Source organism: Microtus oregoni, unplaced genomic scaffold (assembly GCF_018167655.1).
Source record: "Microtus oregoni isolate MIOR12 unplaced genomic scaffold, Mior012 000003F_ref0000135, whole genome shotgun sequence".
NCBI lineage: Eukaryota > Metazoa > Chordata > Mammalia > Rodentia > Cricetidae > Microtus > Microtus oregoni.
The window spans coordinates 35,599,464-35,616,941 of record NW_024543062.1 but is presented as its reverse complement, the minus strand read 5'-3'; the positions used below and the strand labels follow the sequence as shown (position 1 = coordinate 35,616,941).

General features: G+C 46.6%; 1 protein-coding gene across 2 annotated transcripts; it reads right to left on the bottom strand.

Moving 5' to 3' along the window:
* Positions 1–1,357: 1,357 nt before the first annotated feature.
* Positions 1,358–13,711, bottom strand: Pus1 (pseudouridine synthase 1). Of its 2 annotated transcripts, none has more exons than XM_041648468.1 (6): positions 13,634–13,711; positions 12,789–12,999; positions 9,970–10,107; positions 6,939–7,041; positions 2,070–2,761; positions 1,358–1,649 (listed from the first exon to the last, which is right to left on the bottom strand). In XM_041648468.1, the coding sequence occupies exons 2-6, from the start codon at positions 12,987–12,989 to the stop codon at positions 1,602–1,604; spliced, it is 1,182 nt and encodes a 393-aa protein (XP_041504402.1). In that variant the 5' UTR covers positions 12,990–12,999; positions 13,634–13,711; the 3' UTR covers positions 1,358–1,601. The 2 variants fall into 2 exon arrangements, with proteins under 2 accessions (XP_041504402.1, XP_041504401.1); XM_041648467.1 differs by having other exon boundaries at positions 13,347–13,675.
* Positions 13,712–17,478: the final 3,767 nt, after the last annotated feature.

Below are 17,478 nucleotides of genomic sequence, written 5' to 3'. Positions count from 1 at the left end.
CTCACTCTGTAAACCAGGCTGGCCTCACACTCAGAGATCTGCCTACCTCTTAAATTAGGTTGTATATGTGTGTCTTATGTGTGAGTATGAGTACATGAATGCAGTGCCATCAGAGACCAGAACATGGACTAAATTGTCTGGAGCTAAAGGTAGAGGCAAATATGGCTGCTCAACCAACAGGGGTGCTGGGAATTGAACATGGGTTCTCTGCAAGGACAGCAGAAGCTGTAACTGCTGAGTCATCTCACCAACCCCTAAAATAAATTTTCTAAAAACTTTTTTAGATTTCTCTATTTTATTCTTTGTGTAGAAATGTTTTGCCTGCCTGCCTGTTGGATCCTCTGGAACTGGAGTTAGAGAGTTGTGAGCCACTATCTGGGTGCTGGGAACCCAGGTCCTCTGCAAGAAAAAATACTCTCAACTGTTAAGACATCTCATCTCACCGTGAACTATATAACTGCTTGCTTGCCATTCCAAACAAATGAAAAACTCGGGCTGTGGGATGAAGACATCTGTGCAGGTCTATGCTGTAGGAAGTACTACAGCTTGTATTTAACCACCTACTGGGAAGCCCTTCTCTCTAGTTCCCCTTGCTCCATTCCCGCCAGCTGCTCTTTTGGATCGCCGTGATTCAACCAGTCAACCGGAGGATTCTGATTTGTGAGTTTACCCCTTAATAAATGACTATTTCTCAATTCTGAGCTAGTGTGGGATTTCTTTTTAGCATCCAACCGCCATAACAGGTCTAAGGGCTGAATCTGCAAAAAATGTAAGGATGTTCTGGAAGGATTCCACTGGGCTAAAGGGGGCACTCCAAGTCTCATGCTGAGGTAGTGGCAGTCAGTGTGCAGTGAGGAGGGATACGCTCCAAACCCAAGCTCTGAACAGCCAGGTGGAAGTTAGGCTTCCAAATCTGTGTTAGAGTCTCAGGGACAGAATGGATAAGAGTGTCCTGAGGTCAGAACATGGAAGACCCCAAGCTCCATTTCACAGCTCCACAGCTCCACTGCTCAGGTGGAAACCACCACCTGCTGAGGAGGCTGCTGAAGCACAGCCCCCCTGGGGGTCTCTCCATAGCCCAAGAACAAGCAGTATGGAATCACAGCCAAGAGCTCACATTACCAAGGTAGCCACTTCAAAACAGGATAGAAAATGAGGGTATGAGTAGCCATTGGGAGCACACTGCTGGTGGCAGGACACTGCTGGTGGCAGGACATACCACTGCACTGACCTCCATCTACTGCCTGCTGTCAACCACAGCCCCGTGCTATCCTATGTGCCCTTCAGCTGTCCCTAACAGCAGTGTCCCAATCATCTTACAACCAATAAAGAATAATTGAAAATAGAAAAAGAATAATTCACTAAGCAAAACATATTTAATAGGAAAAAAATCACTCTTTTTTTTTTAAAAAAAGTGTCCTTTCATGCTAAGGTGTATATACACAATGCATGGGCTAAGAGGCAGCTGATTCCTAGAATGAGAATTTAATATCCTGAGGTTATGAAGCCAGGCTAAATCCACAAGCTGGCCCAGCATTCTTGGCTTCCATGTCCTGAGAGACTCCAGCCTCAGCCCTCACAGCAGTGGCGCAGCTGTAGCTTCAGTCAGTGTCTCCATCCCCGTCGCTGCCCTCCAGGGAACTGGGGACCTGTAGGAAACGGGGTCAGATAGGTAAAGGACTGTGAGACCCAACTTGTAGGCATGGGGAGAATCCTGGGTACAGTGCCAAGTGCTTGAGCTGAGGGAAGGCCATTGGAGGCACAGAAACAGACTGCAACTGAACGAGCAGCCTGCTGCTCAGCAGCTTCAGCCCAATGCCAGCCAAGCAAGCCTTGCCTAGAGGACAGTTGGGGTATCCTAGGACAACTACTGCTTCAGCCACAGGGTGGGGCAGGAGCTGGAGGTAAGCCCAGTAACGACATAACCCCCATTCCTCCAGAGGCTGTGTGACTTTAGAGACTCTCTGGGGCTCAACTTGCTATCTACAACTAGGGCTGAAGACAAGTGTTTACCCAGTCTATCCAGCCCTAGTATGTACACATACGCACACTATAGACCAGGCTCCTACCTTGGCACCTGTACCAGATGCTCCAAGCGCAGTCGCACTGAAGTTGTGGATAGGGAGAGTGCTAAGCCACTGGGCCATGGACCGCTCATCCCGCTCAGTGCTGACAATGGTAGGATAGATGTATTGTTCCTTGAAAGCAGCCACCTTTCCTTCCTCCTGTGTCCAGTCCAGGGGCTCATGCAGCCCATCGCTGCCAAAGCGCTGATTGTACTTCTCAAAGTGCACCCTCTCCAGGACTAAACCAAGCCCTGGTGCCTTGGGCACATCCACCTTCTCCTCACCCCAGCTGCGCTCCAGCACACTCTCAGGGGCATAACCCTTCACAATGGCTACCACCAAGCCAACCATCTTCCGGATCTGATGCATCATGAAGCTCTGGCCCTTCACCTTGATCACAGCAAATTCCAGGCCCTCTCGTACAAAGGGCTCCTCACAGTACATTTCCAGAATGTAGCGGCGTGCACTGGGCTCTCTTGGCCCTTTCTGTGAAGTGAAGTTGTGGAAGTTGTGGGTGCCCTTGTAGCAGGCCAGAAGCCGGTTGACCTGCTGCAGGGTCTCTGCACTCAAGCGATAACTCTCATCCTGTACATCCCGGTCTTTGTGAGCGAAGGCAAAGGTGGGCAGCATGTAGCAGTAGGTCCTGGCATCACACTTATTCTTGGAGTTGAACCCGCCCGTGACCCTCTTCAATCCTAGAGGGCAGCATTTAAGAAACCCAGGTGAGCAGAAATACTTCCAAGATGGGCCATCCTGATAGCATGATTCTGGCACCACTTGCCCAGGACAGGTACCCAGTTCTGACTCCAAACTCAGAATCTACACAATGCTGAAACCCAAAATGAAACAATCCCAAATGTCAAACCTAAGGGTCTGCCGAAACTGTAGCTGGCAAACGCGCCAGGCTCAGGTTATAAGAATCACGAGCCATCTGAAGGAGGTAGGGAGGACTAGAATGCTAAGTCTTTATACAGATACAGCAGCAGATTTCAACAGCAAGAAATGCTAACTACCGAGCAAAACTGGAGGTTCTCACCTCTAATTGAAGAGCTATTGGCAACTATTGGATGCTGGGCAAAGAAAGTCCACTTTCAGCCGGGCGGTGGTGGCACATGCCTTTAATCCCAGCACTTGGGAGGCAGAGGCAGGCGGATCTCTGTGAGTTCAAGACCAGCCTGGTCTACAGAGCTAGTTCCAGGACAGGCTCCAAAGCCACAGAGAAACCCTGTCTCGAAAAACCAAAAAAAAAAAAAAAAAAAGAAAGTCCATTTTCCTCGGCTAATACAACCCCTGAAAGGTTACCCGTGCTCCAGGACTACATGAATATACATATAAGCAACACTAAGTGGGAGGGAAAAGTGTTAGGGAAGAGGAGAAAAGAACTAGAAGGGTGAGAATGGGGGAAATTTTGATCAAAACATTTTATATGCATGTAAGAAATACCTTTTTTTTTTTTTTTGGTTTTTTTTCGAGACAGGGGTTCTCTGTGGTTTTGGAGCCTGTCCTGGAACTAGCTCTTGTAGACCAGATTGGTCTCGAACTCACAGAGATACTCCTGCCTCTAACTCCCGAGTGCTGGGATTAAAGGCATGCACCACCACCGCCCGGCCAAGAAATTCTCAAACAATTAAAAAAAGACTTGTGCTGAGCACAATGGGAAATGCCTTTAGACCACACTCAAGGAGGTGGAGGCAGGCCTGGTCTATATAGTGAGTTCCAGGATATCCAAGGCTACATAGTGAGTCTCTGTTTCAAGAAACAAAACAAGGCTGGGAGGTGGTAGTACTTTCCTTTAATCCCAGTACTCACGAGGCAGAGGCAGGTAGATAGCTGACAGCCTGGTCTACAGAGTAAATTCCAGGACAGCCAAAGCTGTCTTCAAAACAAAACAAAACAAAAACAAAGAAACAGAAAAACAAAACAAAAATTTAAAAAATTAAAAATCCACCAAAAGGGCTGGAGAGATGGCTCAGAGGTTAAGAGCATTGCTGGCTCTACCAAAGGTCCTGAGTTCAATTCCCAGCAACCACATGGTGGCTCACAACCATCTGTAATGGGGTCTGGTACCCTCTTCTGGCCTGCAGGCATAGACAGAATACTGTATACATAATAAATAAATAAATAAATAAATAAATAAATATTAAAAAAAACACCAAAACAGATTCTGCCCAGGTAATTCATTAAATATTCTTCCTGGACATGAATAGCAAGACAAACCAAAGGTAATCAAAAGTGACATTCAAAGAGTTTATTCTGGAGGATTCTAGAATAAAACTGTCATCATAGGTCAGAAAAAGACCAAACCAAATAAAACTGTACTCTATTGGCCAAGCATGGTAGTACACATCTTATTTATTTACATATTACTCATCTAGATTTTATTTTATTTTTTTTATTTTTTTTTTTTTTTTGGTTTTTCGAGACAGGGTTTCTCTGTGGTTTTGGAGCCTGTCCTGGAACTAGCTCTTGTAGACCAGGCTGGCCTCGAACTCACAGAGATCCGCCTGCCTCTGCCTCCCGAGTGCTGGGATTAAAGGCGTGCGCCACCACCGCCCGGCTATTGATTTTTCTAAAAAAATATTTATTTATTTATTATGTATACAATATTCTTTCTGTGTGTATGCCTGAAGGCCAGAAGAGGGCACCAGACCTCATTACAGATGGTTGTGAACCACCATGTGGTTGCTGGGAATTGAACTCGGGACCTTTGGAAGAGCAGGCAATGCTCTTAACCGCTGAGCCATCTCTCCAGTCCTTGATTTTATTTTTTTTTTAAAGATTTATTTATTTATTATGTATACAACATTCCTTCTATGTATGCTCGCATGCCAGAAGAGGGCACCAGATCTCATTATAGATGGCTGTGAGCCACCATGTGGTTGCTGGGAATTGAACTCAGGACCTCTGGAAGAGCAGTCAGTGCTCTTAACCACTGAGCCATCTCTCCAGCCCCCCCCCTTGATTTTATTTTTGAGACAGAGTTTTACTCGGGCCCAGGATGGACAAGAACTCACTGTTCTCAGCACAGTCTAACACAGCTGACTCTTTTTTTTTTTTTTTTTTTTTTTTTTTTTTTTTTTTTTTTTTTAGGAAGTTGGCTAGGGAGCATAGCTCAGAGACAGAAAATTTGAGTAACTGGTATTAAGTGCTTCAACTCCAGCACTCAGGAAGCAGTTTTCTGTGAGTTCAGGGTCAGCCTGTCTACATAGCAGAGCTCCAGTCCAGCCAGGACTATGCAATGAGACCCTATCTAAAAAGAGAAAGAAAAAAAAAAGGAATAAAGCAAAGAAAACCAGCCCACAAATCACAATCCCAGAGAACCTAGACAACAATTAGGACCCTAAGAGAGACAAGATCTCCTGAGTAAGATCCCTGGGCGCCTGGGGACCTTGGGAAAAGGTTGGAGGAGAGGGGAGAAATAAGGAGGGAAGCCTAGAAAAAATGTAGAGCTCAATAAAAATAAAAATAAGTAAAAAAACAAATAAAAACCTTGACTAGCATGTGCAAGGCCATGGATTTAAGGCCTAGCATTGCCAACAAAAATTAATAATTAAATACAAAGTTTTTTGTTTTTTTTTTTTTTGGTTTTTCGAGACAGGGTTTCTCTGTGGTTTTGGAGCTTGTCCTGGAACTCCCTCTGTAGACCAGGCTGGTCTCAAACTCACAGAGATCCGCCTGCCTCTGCCTCCCGAGTGCTGGGATTAAAGGCGTGCGCCAGCACCGCCCGGCCTAAATACAAAGTTTTTAATCACAGCATTCGCAGGCAGGTCTCTATGGACCCAGGGCCAGCCTAATTTACATCATGTGTTCCATAACATCAGGGTTACGTAAAAAGACCCTGTCTCAAAAAACAAAAAGAAAGCAAGGTGGTGGTGGCGCACGCCTTTAATCTCAGCACTCAGGAGGCAGAGGCAAGTGGATCTCTGTGAGTTTGAGGCCAGCTTGGTCTACAAGAGCTAGTTCCAGAACAGGCTCCAAAACCACAGAGAAACCCTGTCTGGAAAAACAAAAACAACAGAAAAGAAAGTTAATGGGGGGAGAGGGGGGGACACTGGAGAGATGTCTCAGCGGTAGAGAGCCCTGGTTGTTCTTCTAGAGGACTGGAGTCCATTCCCCAGCACCCACATGGCAGATCACAGCTGTCTGTATCCTCAGTTCTAGGGGATCTGACACTCTCATACATACATACATGCAAGCAAAATACCAATGTGTGTATATAAAATAAATAACTCAAAAAAAAAAAAAGAAGTTAAGTTAACAGGGGCTAGAAATATGGCTTGAGGTCTGGTGAGATGGCTCAGTGGTTAAGAGTGCTGCCGCCTACAGTTCAATTCCCAGCAACCACATGGTGGCTCCCAACCATCTGTAGTGAGATCTGGATCTGGATCTGGATCTCTTCTGGCCTGCTGGCACCAGAACACTGTATACATAATAAATAAATAAATAAATCTTTAAGAAAGAAAGAGAGAGGGAGGGAGGGAGGAAGGGAGGAGAGAGAGACAGAGAGAGAGAGAGAGAGAGAGAAAGAAAGAAGGCTTGAAACAAGGATAATCAGGTTCTAAAAATCCATTTACCAGTCCTGCTACAAAGGATCACTGCTGGCCTTGTTTTAGCCATCTGTCTACATGTTCACAACCATCATTTTATGAGAAAAGTATTCACAGACTATCAGAGCTGTATAGCCAAAGGCCACGGAACTGTGCACTCAACTAGCTAATCCTGAGGGAACAACACTGAACATTCCCAGTACCTAACCACCTGCTGAGCATCTACAAGATTCTCCACTTCCTTCCCAAAGGGCTTGGCCAGAGGTAGCAGAGCAAGCATAGCCTCTGACCATGAGGCCACAGGTGCTTGCACAGGGAAGCTTACCCAGAATCCGAATGTGGGATGGAAGGTGGCTATTGATCTTGTCCAGAATGTTGTCAATTAACCACACCTTTAGGGATACTACCTGCCCAGCTGCAGACACACCCTGCAAAGAATACAGAGCAGAGAGGAGAGGTGGGTTAGGAGTCCTCCAGCACAACCCTTACACCCTGGTCCGGAGGCAGAAGAAGCAGCCAACAGTCCAGCTCAGCCACCACAGCCATCTTGTTCTCACTGTGCTTGTTTTTGTTATTTATTTGTTTTGGGTGCTTTGGGGAGTGGGTCTCCCTATGTAACCCTAGCTGGCCTGTAACTCACTATGTATACCAAGCTGAGCTTCCCACAAGCCCTCTCCTCTGCTGGGATGACAATTGCACATAAGTAGGCCCAGTGTTCTTCTCTTGTTTGTTTTAAAACTGAGTCTTGCTATAAAGCCTTGAACTCTGTAGTCTAGGCTATGTTCAAATTTGAAATCCTGCCTCAGACTCACAACTTCTGGGACACTTGTACCGCCATACCTGGTTGTGCTTTCAAGCCTTACCACTCAATCTACACACAACAGGCTCCTTTGGAGGTCAATGCAATCATAAAGACCCAGGCCCAGCCATGTTTTTATATCCCAAGCCTGGGAATGTGATGCAGCCTCTCAAGGTGTGCCCCTAAGTGCCACCATCAACCAGGAACTGATTCCAGGGTAGACACCCAAGCCAATCAGAGACAGAAAGCAGTACTTGACCTTGTGATATGGAATACAAAAGTTAGGCCATCAGCCACAAGCAGCCACTTGCAGGATGAGTCACTGTGGTGAAATGCTTATCATGTGGGTACACAGTGTTGTCCAAGACCTCTCACTTGGGCAGGAGAGATGGCAGAGTAGCTACTAGAACCTGCCCTGCAAGCTTGGTGACCTGATCCCCGGAATCCATGATAGAAATCACTACTCAAAGTTGCCCTCTGACTTCCACGTGTGCACACACATACTCACACACAACAACAACAACAAAGTCTCTGACTTCCACGTGTGCACACACATACTCACACACAACAACAAAGTCTCTGACTTCCACGTGTGCACACACATACTCACACACAACAACAAAGTCTCTGACTTCCACGTGTGCACACACATACTCACACACAACAACAAAGTCTCTGACTTCCACGTGTGCACACACACACTCACACACAACAACAACAAAGTCTCTGACTTCCACGTGTGCACACACACACTCACACACAACAACAACAACAAAGTCTCTGACTTCCACGTGTGCACACACATACACACAACAACAACAACAAAGTCTCTGACTTCCACGTGTGCACACACACACTCACACACCACAACAACAACAAAGTCTCTGACTTCCACGTGTGCACACACACACTCACACACAACAACAAAGTCTCTGACTTCCACGTGTGCACACACATACACACAACAACAACAACAAAGTCTCTGACTTCCACGTGTGCACACACACACTCACACACAACAACAAAGTCTCTGACTTCCACGTGTGCACACACACACTCACACACAACAACAACAAAAAGTCCTAGTGCCCACACAGAAGACACAGATGCTTACACTAACTATATGCTGCAATGAATACATCTTGGCTATACAAATAAGTGATGCAGACTTACCCAGCTCTATGTGAAATCACAGTCATGAGTACAGAGGTGGAGGAAGAAGCAAAGTGCAGGCGAAAGCAAAGGCTATGGGGACAGATCTAAGAAACGCCAGAGGCCAGGAACACTGCTATAAGTTGTTGCACTATAGGCAACATAATTTGTTTCTCCTGGAGTTAGAACTTCTATCACCATCCAATGCCAAAGTCAACCTGTGAGACCTGTCTTGTTTAGAACCAAAACAGCCTGTGTTGGTCTTTGCCCTGGACTGTGGCATCCCGAACTAGTTCTGTTTATTCTGAGCTGTGGCCAATAAATCATGTCTTTTTTAAAATTTTTAATTATATGTATTCTTTTTTTTTAAGATTTATACTTGAATATATGGCTGCTTGACAGAAGAGGACATCAGATGCTTGTGAGCCACCATGTGGTTGCTGGAAATTGAACTCAGGACTTCTGAAAGAGGAGCCCAGCCATACTCTTAACCATTAAGCAATCTCTCCAGGCCCCGTGTGTATTTTTTTTTAATCTTTTTTTTTTAAGATTTATTTATTTATTATGTATACAACATTCTGCCTCGATGTATGCCCGCATTCCAGAGGAGGGCGCCAGATCTCAGTACAGATGGTTGTGAGCCACCATGCGGTTGCTGGGAATTTAACTCAGGACCTCTGGAAGAGCAGCCAGTTCTCTTAACCTCTGAGCCATCTCTCCAGCCCCTGTATTCTTTATAAACATTTTTAATATGTAATTATATGTATAGGTGCCCAAAAATGCCAGAGGCATTGGATCCCCTGGAGTTGGAGTCTACAGAAAGTGTGAGCCACCTGAATTTGCTAGGAACGAAATTCCAGTCCTCTGGAAGAACAGTAAGTGCTCTTAAATGCTAAATCCTCCCCAGAGCAATAAATCATCTCTTTTGTTGTATCAGATTAAAAAAAAAAAATCCAAAATCAAAATTAAGGGGAAAAATTCACCCACCTAAACTAAACAAGTACAATCACCCTAATAATCATATCTACTTTGTGGAGGGGCTATTGTGCATGGCTATAAAGCAAAGACATACCACATGCTGCCTTTGGCCTCGGCCAGAGCTGTGCAAAGGAAGCAAAGGCCAGTGAAGACAGGGTCCTGTTCAGCCCAGCTGGGACCCAGCAGCAAATTAGTAGTCTGTGTTCCGGGCCTCCTGACAACAAAGTGTTCTTTCCCTCTAACACTGGCATGATAGACAAGTGCCACCAACTCAGCCAACCTATATTTTGTTTTTACTTTCTAAGTAAAACAGCACAAACTATGTCACTACTATCAAAATTGCTATCATGCCTCATCGGGCATGAACCCTGGCTAAGATCCCTTCTCACAGGTGACAGTGAAAGCTACAGGCAGATGGGGCACATACCTTGTCTGTGCGAGCACATCGCTGGAAGGACATCTTCCTCATGTCTGTCCCATGGTTTTCAGGGATACAACCTGCCTGGACTAGGGCAGATACCAAATCATCTTCAATGGTCCTGAACTGAGACGACCCCAGATTCCTCTAAAGAAAAAAAATAGACACCCTGTTTTCATGAGTTCTTAGGATATACGTAGGCCAGGAAGCTGAGCATCACTTCTGGAACCAGCACCTTTGAGCCTACCCCAACCACGGTCCAGTGTGTGCGTGAGTGCACAAGCTCAGACATATCAGATACATCCTACCAATCCCCAAAATAAACTGTATCCATGCTCTCAGAGGAAACCTTCCCAAGCCAACAGGCCTGTGAGTACCTCAGCCAAGTTCCCTGCATGAGGAAATCTTCTCAAAGTCTGCTCTCATTACCACGGAAGTCCACCCCTAAATGCACCATGAAGTCAGGGACACTTCCCAAATGACATAAAAAGATTATAACAAAAAAAGACCATAAGCCTCACTCAGCCCTATGAGCCAGGCACCTTTGTCATTTCTGTAATGAGGAAACTGAGGCAAACAGGATCTTACTTGAAAGGCATAAAATTCTTCAGACAGCCCACATTTAAAAATTTCTGGGCTGGAGAGCTGGCTCATAGGTCCTAAGTTCAATTCCCAGTAACCACATGGTGGCTCATAGCCATCTGTAATCTCATTATTATTATCTGATGCCCTCTTCTGATGTGCAAGCAGACATGCAGGCAGAACATTAATAAATCAATCTTAAAAATAAAAAAAAAATAAATAACTTTTCATAATCAGAACTGCCCTCCAAAAAGCGGACTAGTCACCCCAGGAGCAGTGAACAGTCTGTATGTTCTCACCATGTCATAGTCTACGTCAGATTAAAACCACCACTACTACCCACTCTCACAAAATGAGTTTCACTATGAAGCCCATATAGTTTTTTTTGTAGCCCAGACTGTCCTTGAAATTGAAACCCTCCTGCACCAACTTCCTGAATGCCAGGATGATGGGCGATGTGCCAGCGTCCCAGTCAGCCTGTGATCTTTTTAAAAGTAGAACGGGATATGACTTGTGTCACTGCTGTCATTCATTCTCAAAATCACTATTATGCTTGCTCAGACATTTTTCAAAGCTATTGTTTTAGCTGGATGCATCGCAGCAATGAACACCATCCTGTGCATCAGATTAAAGTATTTTGTTGGTGGTGGTTTTTGTCTTGTTTTTCAAGACAGGTTTCTCTGTGTAGCAGACCTGGCTGTCCTAGAACTAAATTTGTAGACCAGGCTGGCCTTGAACTCCCAGAGATCCGCCTGCCTCTGCCTCCCGAGTGCTGGGATTAATGTGTGTGCCACCACCACCTGGCAAATTAAGATTTAAAAAGTGAGGAAAGGGATCAGAGAGATGGCTCAGTGGCTAAGAGCACTGACTGCTCTTCTAGAGAACTGGGTTTGATTCTCAGCACCCTGATAGCAGCTAACAACTGCCTGTCACTCCAGTCCCAAGGGATCCTATGCCATTTTCTAGCCTCTGAGGGCAGTACATGCACACGGTACACAGACATGCATGCAAGCAAACACCCAGATATACAAAATAAAAATAAAGGTTAAAGTTTGTTTTAAAGCTGGGTATGGTGGTACACACCTTTAATCCCAGTACTATTGAGGCAGAAGCAGGTGTATCTCTTTGAGTTCGAGGCCAGCCTCATCTACAGAGCAAGTTCCAGGGCAGCCAGGATGACACAGAGAAACCCTATCTCGAAAAACCAAACAAAACAAATTGTTTTAAGAAAAATTAGAGGGGCTGGGGAGAGATGGCTCAGCAGTTAAGAGCACTGGCTGCCCTTCCAGAAGACCCAGGTTCAATTCCCAGCACCCACATGGCAGCTCACAACTGTCTGTAACTCCAGTTCCAGGGAACCTGACACCTTCACACTGACATACATGCAGGCAAAACACCAGTGAACATAAAGTAAAAATAAATAAATATATGTCTTTTTAAAGAGAAAAATTATGGGGCTGGAGAGATGGCTCAGAGGTTAAAAGCACTGACTGCTTTTCCAGAGGTCCTGAGTTCAATTCCCAGCAACCACATGGTGGCTAACAACCATCTGTAATGAGATCTGGTGCCCTCTTCTGGCCTGCAGGCATACATGGAAGGAATGTTGTACACATAATAAATAAATAAATCTTTTTTTTTAAACATTTTAAACATTTAAACATTTTAAAAAACGTTATACAACATTCTGCCTCCATGTATGCCCACACACCAGAGGAGGGCGCCAGATCTCACTACAGATGGTTGTGAGCTACCATGTGGTTGCTGGGAATTGAACTCAGGACCTCTAGAAGAGCGGACAGTGCTCTTAACCTCTGAGTCATCTCTCCAGTCCAATAAATAAATCTTTAAAAAAAAAAAAGAAAGAAAAATTATAAATGGGAAGTGTTAATAGCAGAGGTGACAAGAAGGACCAAGATTCTTCCCACACTGGTCAGTGCCACTTTCAAAAGGTCAAGTTGGTGGTAGGTACCAGCCTTGCCCCAGCTGCCCCCCAGGATACTGGCCAAGTAGCACCTGCCATCTCTCTGGTCTCCACTCTCAGCACGCCCAAGTACTGTGTAGGTTCCACGCTAATCACAAGACTCACTGCTCCCAAGGTCACATGTGAATAGGCAGAGCTGGCCTAACCATTCGTGAAACACAACCACCCAAGTCTTATATGGAAGACTCTCAGTTTTGCTATTTCCTGAGCATCAGGGAATAGGGGTCGATCCAGGTAGGTGGTGTCTAGGCGCAGCCCTCCTTACCTGCATGCCGTGGTAGCCCTTGCCGGAGTAGGCCATGAGCAGCACAATTTTGCGCTTTGGCAGCTTTCGTGCTGGCTCTTCATCCTCACTGCCCTTGGCCCTCTTGGGAGGATGCTGCGTGTCTTCCCAGACCCAGCCACCTCGGACCTTCCTGTCTTGTTGGTGTGAAGCCAGCGCTGGTGGCACCTTGTTTCCAGCCATAGGGGGCAGGCTGGGAAAACAGGCATGAGTGATCAAGGTGGTAAAAGGATACAAGAACAGAACCTGATGCTCTCTGCCTGCCTCAACGGTCTCTGAAGACCTTGTCTAATGGCAGACCAGTCTGGCTCATCAATGACAAACGACAAAGTGACTGGGGTTGGGAAACAGTGACAACTCAGGGGTAGAGTTTGACGCACAGCTGGACACAAGCAGGCAGCAGAGGCAGACAGCTCAGGGGACTACAAGGTAGCGATGGAGTCTCAAGGTAGAGATAAGACACAGGTAAGTTAAGCAGAGGCAGACAGCCAGGGCAGCAGTGGGAGCTCAGGGCAGAGGCGCCGGTCGCGGAGTCTTTACCCGGGCACGCGCGGGCCAGGGCGCGCCGTCCACCGTCCCCAGGCTCTCAGCAGTGTAGCCCACAGGCGGGGGAAGCCCATGCGCGGCGGGGTGGCGGGCACCGACCCTCGATCTCACGGATCCCTGATGAACTCTGCACCCCAACACCCCTGCCCTATCTTTCTTAGCTCCGGCCCTGGAGCGCTCGTGACCTGTCACCCCACAGACCCTGCCCTCCGCCCGCCGCCTTAGAGACAGCGCAGCCAGCGCGCGTACAGAGCGAGGAATGTCCCGCCGGCCCCACTCACGGCGCCGTGGACCCCCGAAGGCCGACCACGTGGACGAAGGCGGAAGCGGGCAAGCGTTGGAAGGCGGCCGAAGGCGGACAAAAGTCTTTCTGGGACGCGCCTAGTGGGGTGGACCCAGTGGGTGGGGCTTCCCAACCGGGATCCAAACTAGACTAGGCGCAGATTTCGAAAGAAGCCGAAGACTGGCAGCTGCTGTGTCTTGAGAATTAAAACCACTTCATTAAAACGTGCAGGTTAGGAATGCACCAGGGAGCCAATCATCAGATAATAACCGTTAAAGCCCAAATAACCCCAGCACCGTCTCAGTGGTTCTAAGTGGGCTCTTACCTGAAGGCCCAAGGTACCAACCCTGGCACCGGGAGGTCACAGCTACTCTTAATGGTTTTGCGGTGCGCAGACCATCAAGATGTCCCTGTGTTTTTCGTTTCCAGAAGCTGCTCCAATTGCCAGATACTGATGTGTTTAATGGCATGAAACCGTGAGTATCATTCTGTTGTCCTCATGTTACTGATAAAATTGGGCACGGGTTCTGATCCTGGGTCATACAAATAGGTGTCTACATCCAACTACATTTTCCTTTTTGTTGTTGTTTTGTTTTGTTTTGTTTTGGAGACAGGGTTTCTCTGTGTAACAGTCCTGGCTGTCCTGGAACTCGACTTGTAGACCAGGTTTACTGAGATCTACCTGCCTCTGCCTCCCAAGTGCGGGGATTAAAGGCCTGCACCACCACTGCCTAGCCATGTCCTTTTTTTTTTTTTTTTGAATAGGCCTGACCCGCCTGAAACTCACATAGATAGATAGATAGATAGATAGATAGACAGATAGCTGATAGATAGATAGATAGATAGACAGATAGCTGATAGATAGATAGATAGATAGATAATGGATAGATAGAGATAGATAGATAGATAGATAGATAGATGATAGATAGATAGATGATAGATAGAGGATAGATAGAGAGAGAGAGATAGATAGAGAGATAGATAATAGATAGAGACAAATAGATACAGTCATACACACATACACATATAAGCCAGGCAGTGGCCCACACGCCTTTAATCCCACCACTTGAGGGACAGAGGCAGGTGAATCTCTGTGAGTTCAAGGCAAGTCTGTGAGTTACAGGATAACCAGGGCTGCACAGAGAAACACTGTCTAGAACAAAAAAAAAAGATATATATATATATATATATATATATATATATATATATATATATATCTGCCTCCCAAATGCAGGGATTAAAGGCATGCACCACCATACCCACTCAGCTCCTGTCCCCAAACTTTTGGCAACCCTACTCTCTCAACCTTCCAAGTGCTGGGATTACAAGTGTGAATCACCACATCTAATTCCCACGTTCTTATTTTTCTAATTGTGTCAAAGACAAATACACAGCAAGCATGATGCTGGACAAGCAGCCACTGGTGCATAGGCCCCAGTTTCTTCTCTTTGATTTTGTTCCCCATTTTCTGGCTGTCACATTCATCCTGAACATTCTCATCCTCAACTTGCATCCTTTGTCACTCTTTCAGAAATGGTAAATTTCATCAATCTCTGGTTCTTTTCTGCACCCACCTGGCTGACCCAGGATACTTCCCTACTCACACTCTTGGCTTCATTAGACATATAAAGCCACACACAAAGACTTGGGGGACTGGGCTGAACACTTCCGAGAACCATGACTCAGGTGATCAGGGAACCATGTGTACACAGGGGTAAAACATATTCCAGGTAACTAGAGACCAGTACAAAGGCCCTGGGGCAGCTGTGTACCACAGTGTGGCAGACACTCCTCAGTGCGTACGCCTTCCTACCGATAGAGTGGGTAGGGCCAGCAGGATCACTTCCAGAGTCTGCAGTTAGAGAGATCACAGGGATGCCTCATAATAGAAATGGCAGAAACAAAGTCAGAGGCATCAGCGGCCTTATGGGTATGGAAAGAACTTGGCTGTGACCCTATTAAAGTGAGAGCCCACTGGGCTTTGTGGGGCAAGGAGGTCATGGGACCTGGGAGAGAATGGCTAACAGGAAGAGGCAGCTGCACGTGCTGAAGACTTCCAGATAGTTCACTCTGTCCATGTATTGAGGAAGGGCTCCCAAAGAAAGTCCTTCTCAGAACCTGGAATTCTAGTGTCTCTGCACCTGTCTTTACTGCTTAGGTATGACCTCATCCTTTGATATGAGTGTGCCATGGAAGCAACTATACAGGTCCCCAGGTGTAGGAGGCGTGTTTGTATGCTGCTTTCATTGGTTGAATAAAGAGACTGCCTTGGCCTTTTGTTTGTTTGTTTGTTTTGTTTTGAGACAGGATTTCTCTGTAGCTTTGGAGCCTGTCCTGGAACTAGCTCTTGTAGACCAGGCTGGCCTTGGTGAGATCCGCCTGCCTCTGTCTCCCAAGTGCTGGGATTAAAGGTGTGCGCTACCATCACCCAGTCATTCTTTTTTTTTTTTTTTTTTTTTGGTTTTTCAAGACAGGGTTTCTCTGTGGCCTTGGAGCCTGTCCTGGAACTAGCTCCTGTAGACCAGGCTGGTCTCGAACTCACAAAGATCCGCCTGCCTCTGCCTCCCAAGTGCTGGGATTAAAGGCGTGCGCCACCACCGCCCGGCCACCCAGTCATTCTTGAACTTCAGCTAAGAAAGACGGCCGGCTAGAGCAGAGCTTTGAGCAGACTGTACAAATCAAGGTAAGTCGGTAGTAGCATTCTCCTTTGAGTGGGGACCTGTTCAAAGTAAGGTGCATCCTGCCCTCACTCATTAGCTTGCCTTCCCAGTAAGGAAGAGCTCAGCTATGAGGGTGGGACCCCAGGACTGGTGAATGGCATTTTGTTCCCAGGTTGACCAGGAAGGCCTCTGCAAGCCTTTGAAGCCTGAGACAGGAGAGGAGGTGTAGCTGTGGTGGCTGGAGGTCATACCACAGCACAGGGAATCTCTGCCTTCAGTGACAGGTGGACATTGAGGCACTTCAAGAGTAATGTAGCAGAGGTGTATGTAGTAGGAGCGGCAGGGCTGCATTCAGGCCGTCCTGGCTCCCGCATGGCTAGCTTTATCCGAAATACACACAAACTGTATTCATTTAAACACTGCTTGGCCCATTAATTCCAGCCTTTTATTGGCTAGCTCTTACATATTGATCTAACCCATTTCTAATATTCTGTGTAGCACCACTAGGTGCGCTTACCGGGAAAGATTCAGCATGTCTGCCCGGGAGAGGGGAGCATGGCCTCTGAGCTCATTCCTCTTCCTCCCAGCATTCTGTTGTGTTTATTCCTCCCACCTATGTTTTAACCTATGAGGGCCAAGCAGTTTCTTTATTATAATCAACCAATGACCTTCCTCCATCAGGTGTAGCCTACCGTGGCAGAGGTGGAACTGACTGGGAAGTGCACGTGGCATCTTATTGAGGCCTTCACTCCAAGAGTACCGTGGCACCCGAAGGAGATGTAACCTCCTGCATCAGGGGTGGGTTTGGTGGGAAATCTGTACATGTGGTCTTAACTGTGGCCATGCTCTTCTTAGCATATTTCAGAGGCCTTGAACTGTCTGTCTCCTCCTCATCGGATGCCATAGAGATCAGACATGGAAGAGGTAGAGGTGAAGGGGAGGTTACCCATTTATAGGGGAGACAGCAGGTGACCAACAGTCAACAGGGGTGTAAAACTGTGGCAGACCTTTATGTTTCATGCTTAGTTGGGGACTTCTGTGGTTTTTTTAGGCTACAGCTGTATGCCCACATGGTGTCTTTGAATGAGGGATGGAGTTCAGGAGCAGAGTCTTGATTCCGTCTCTTGGGAGGTTGGGGGATCAGCCCTTATGTGGAGGCACTGGAGAACCAAAACAGGAAAAT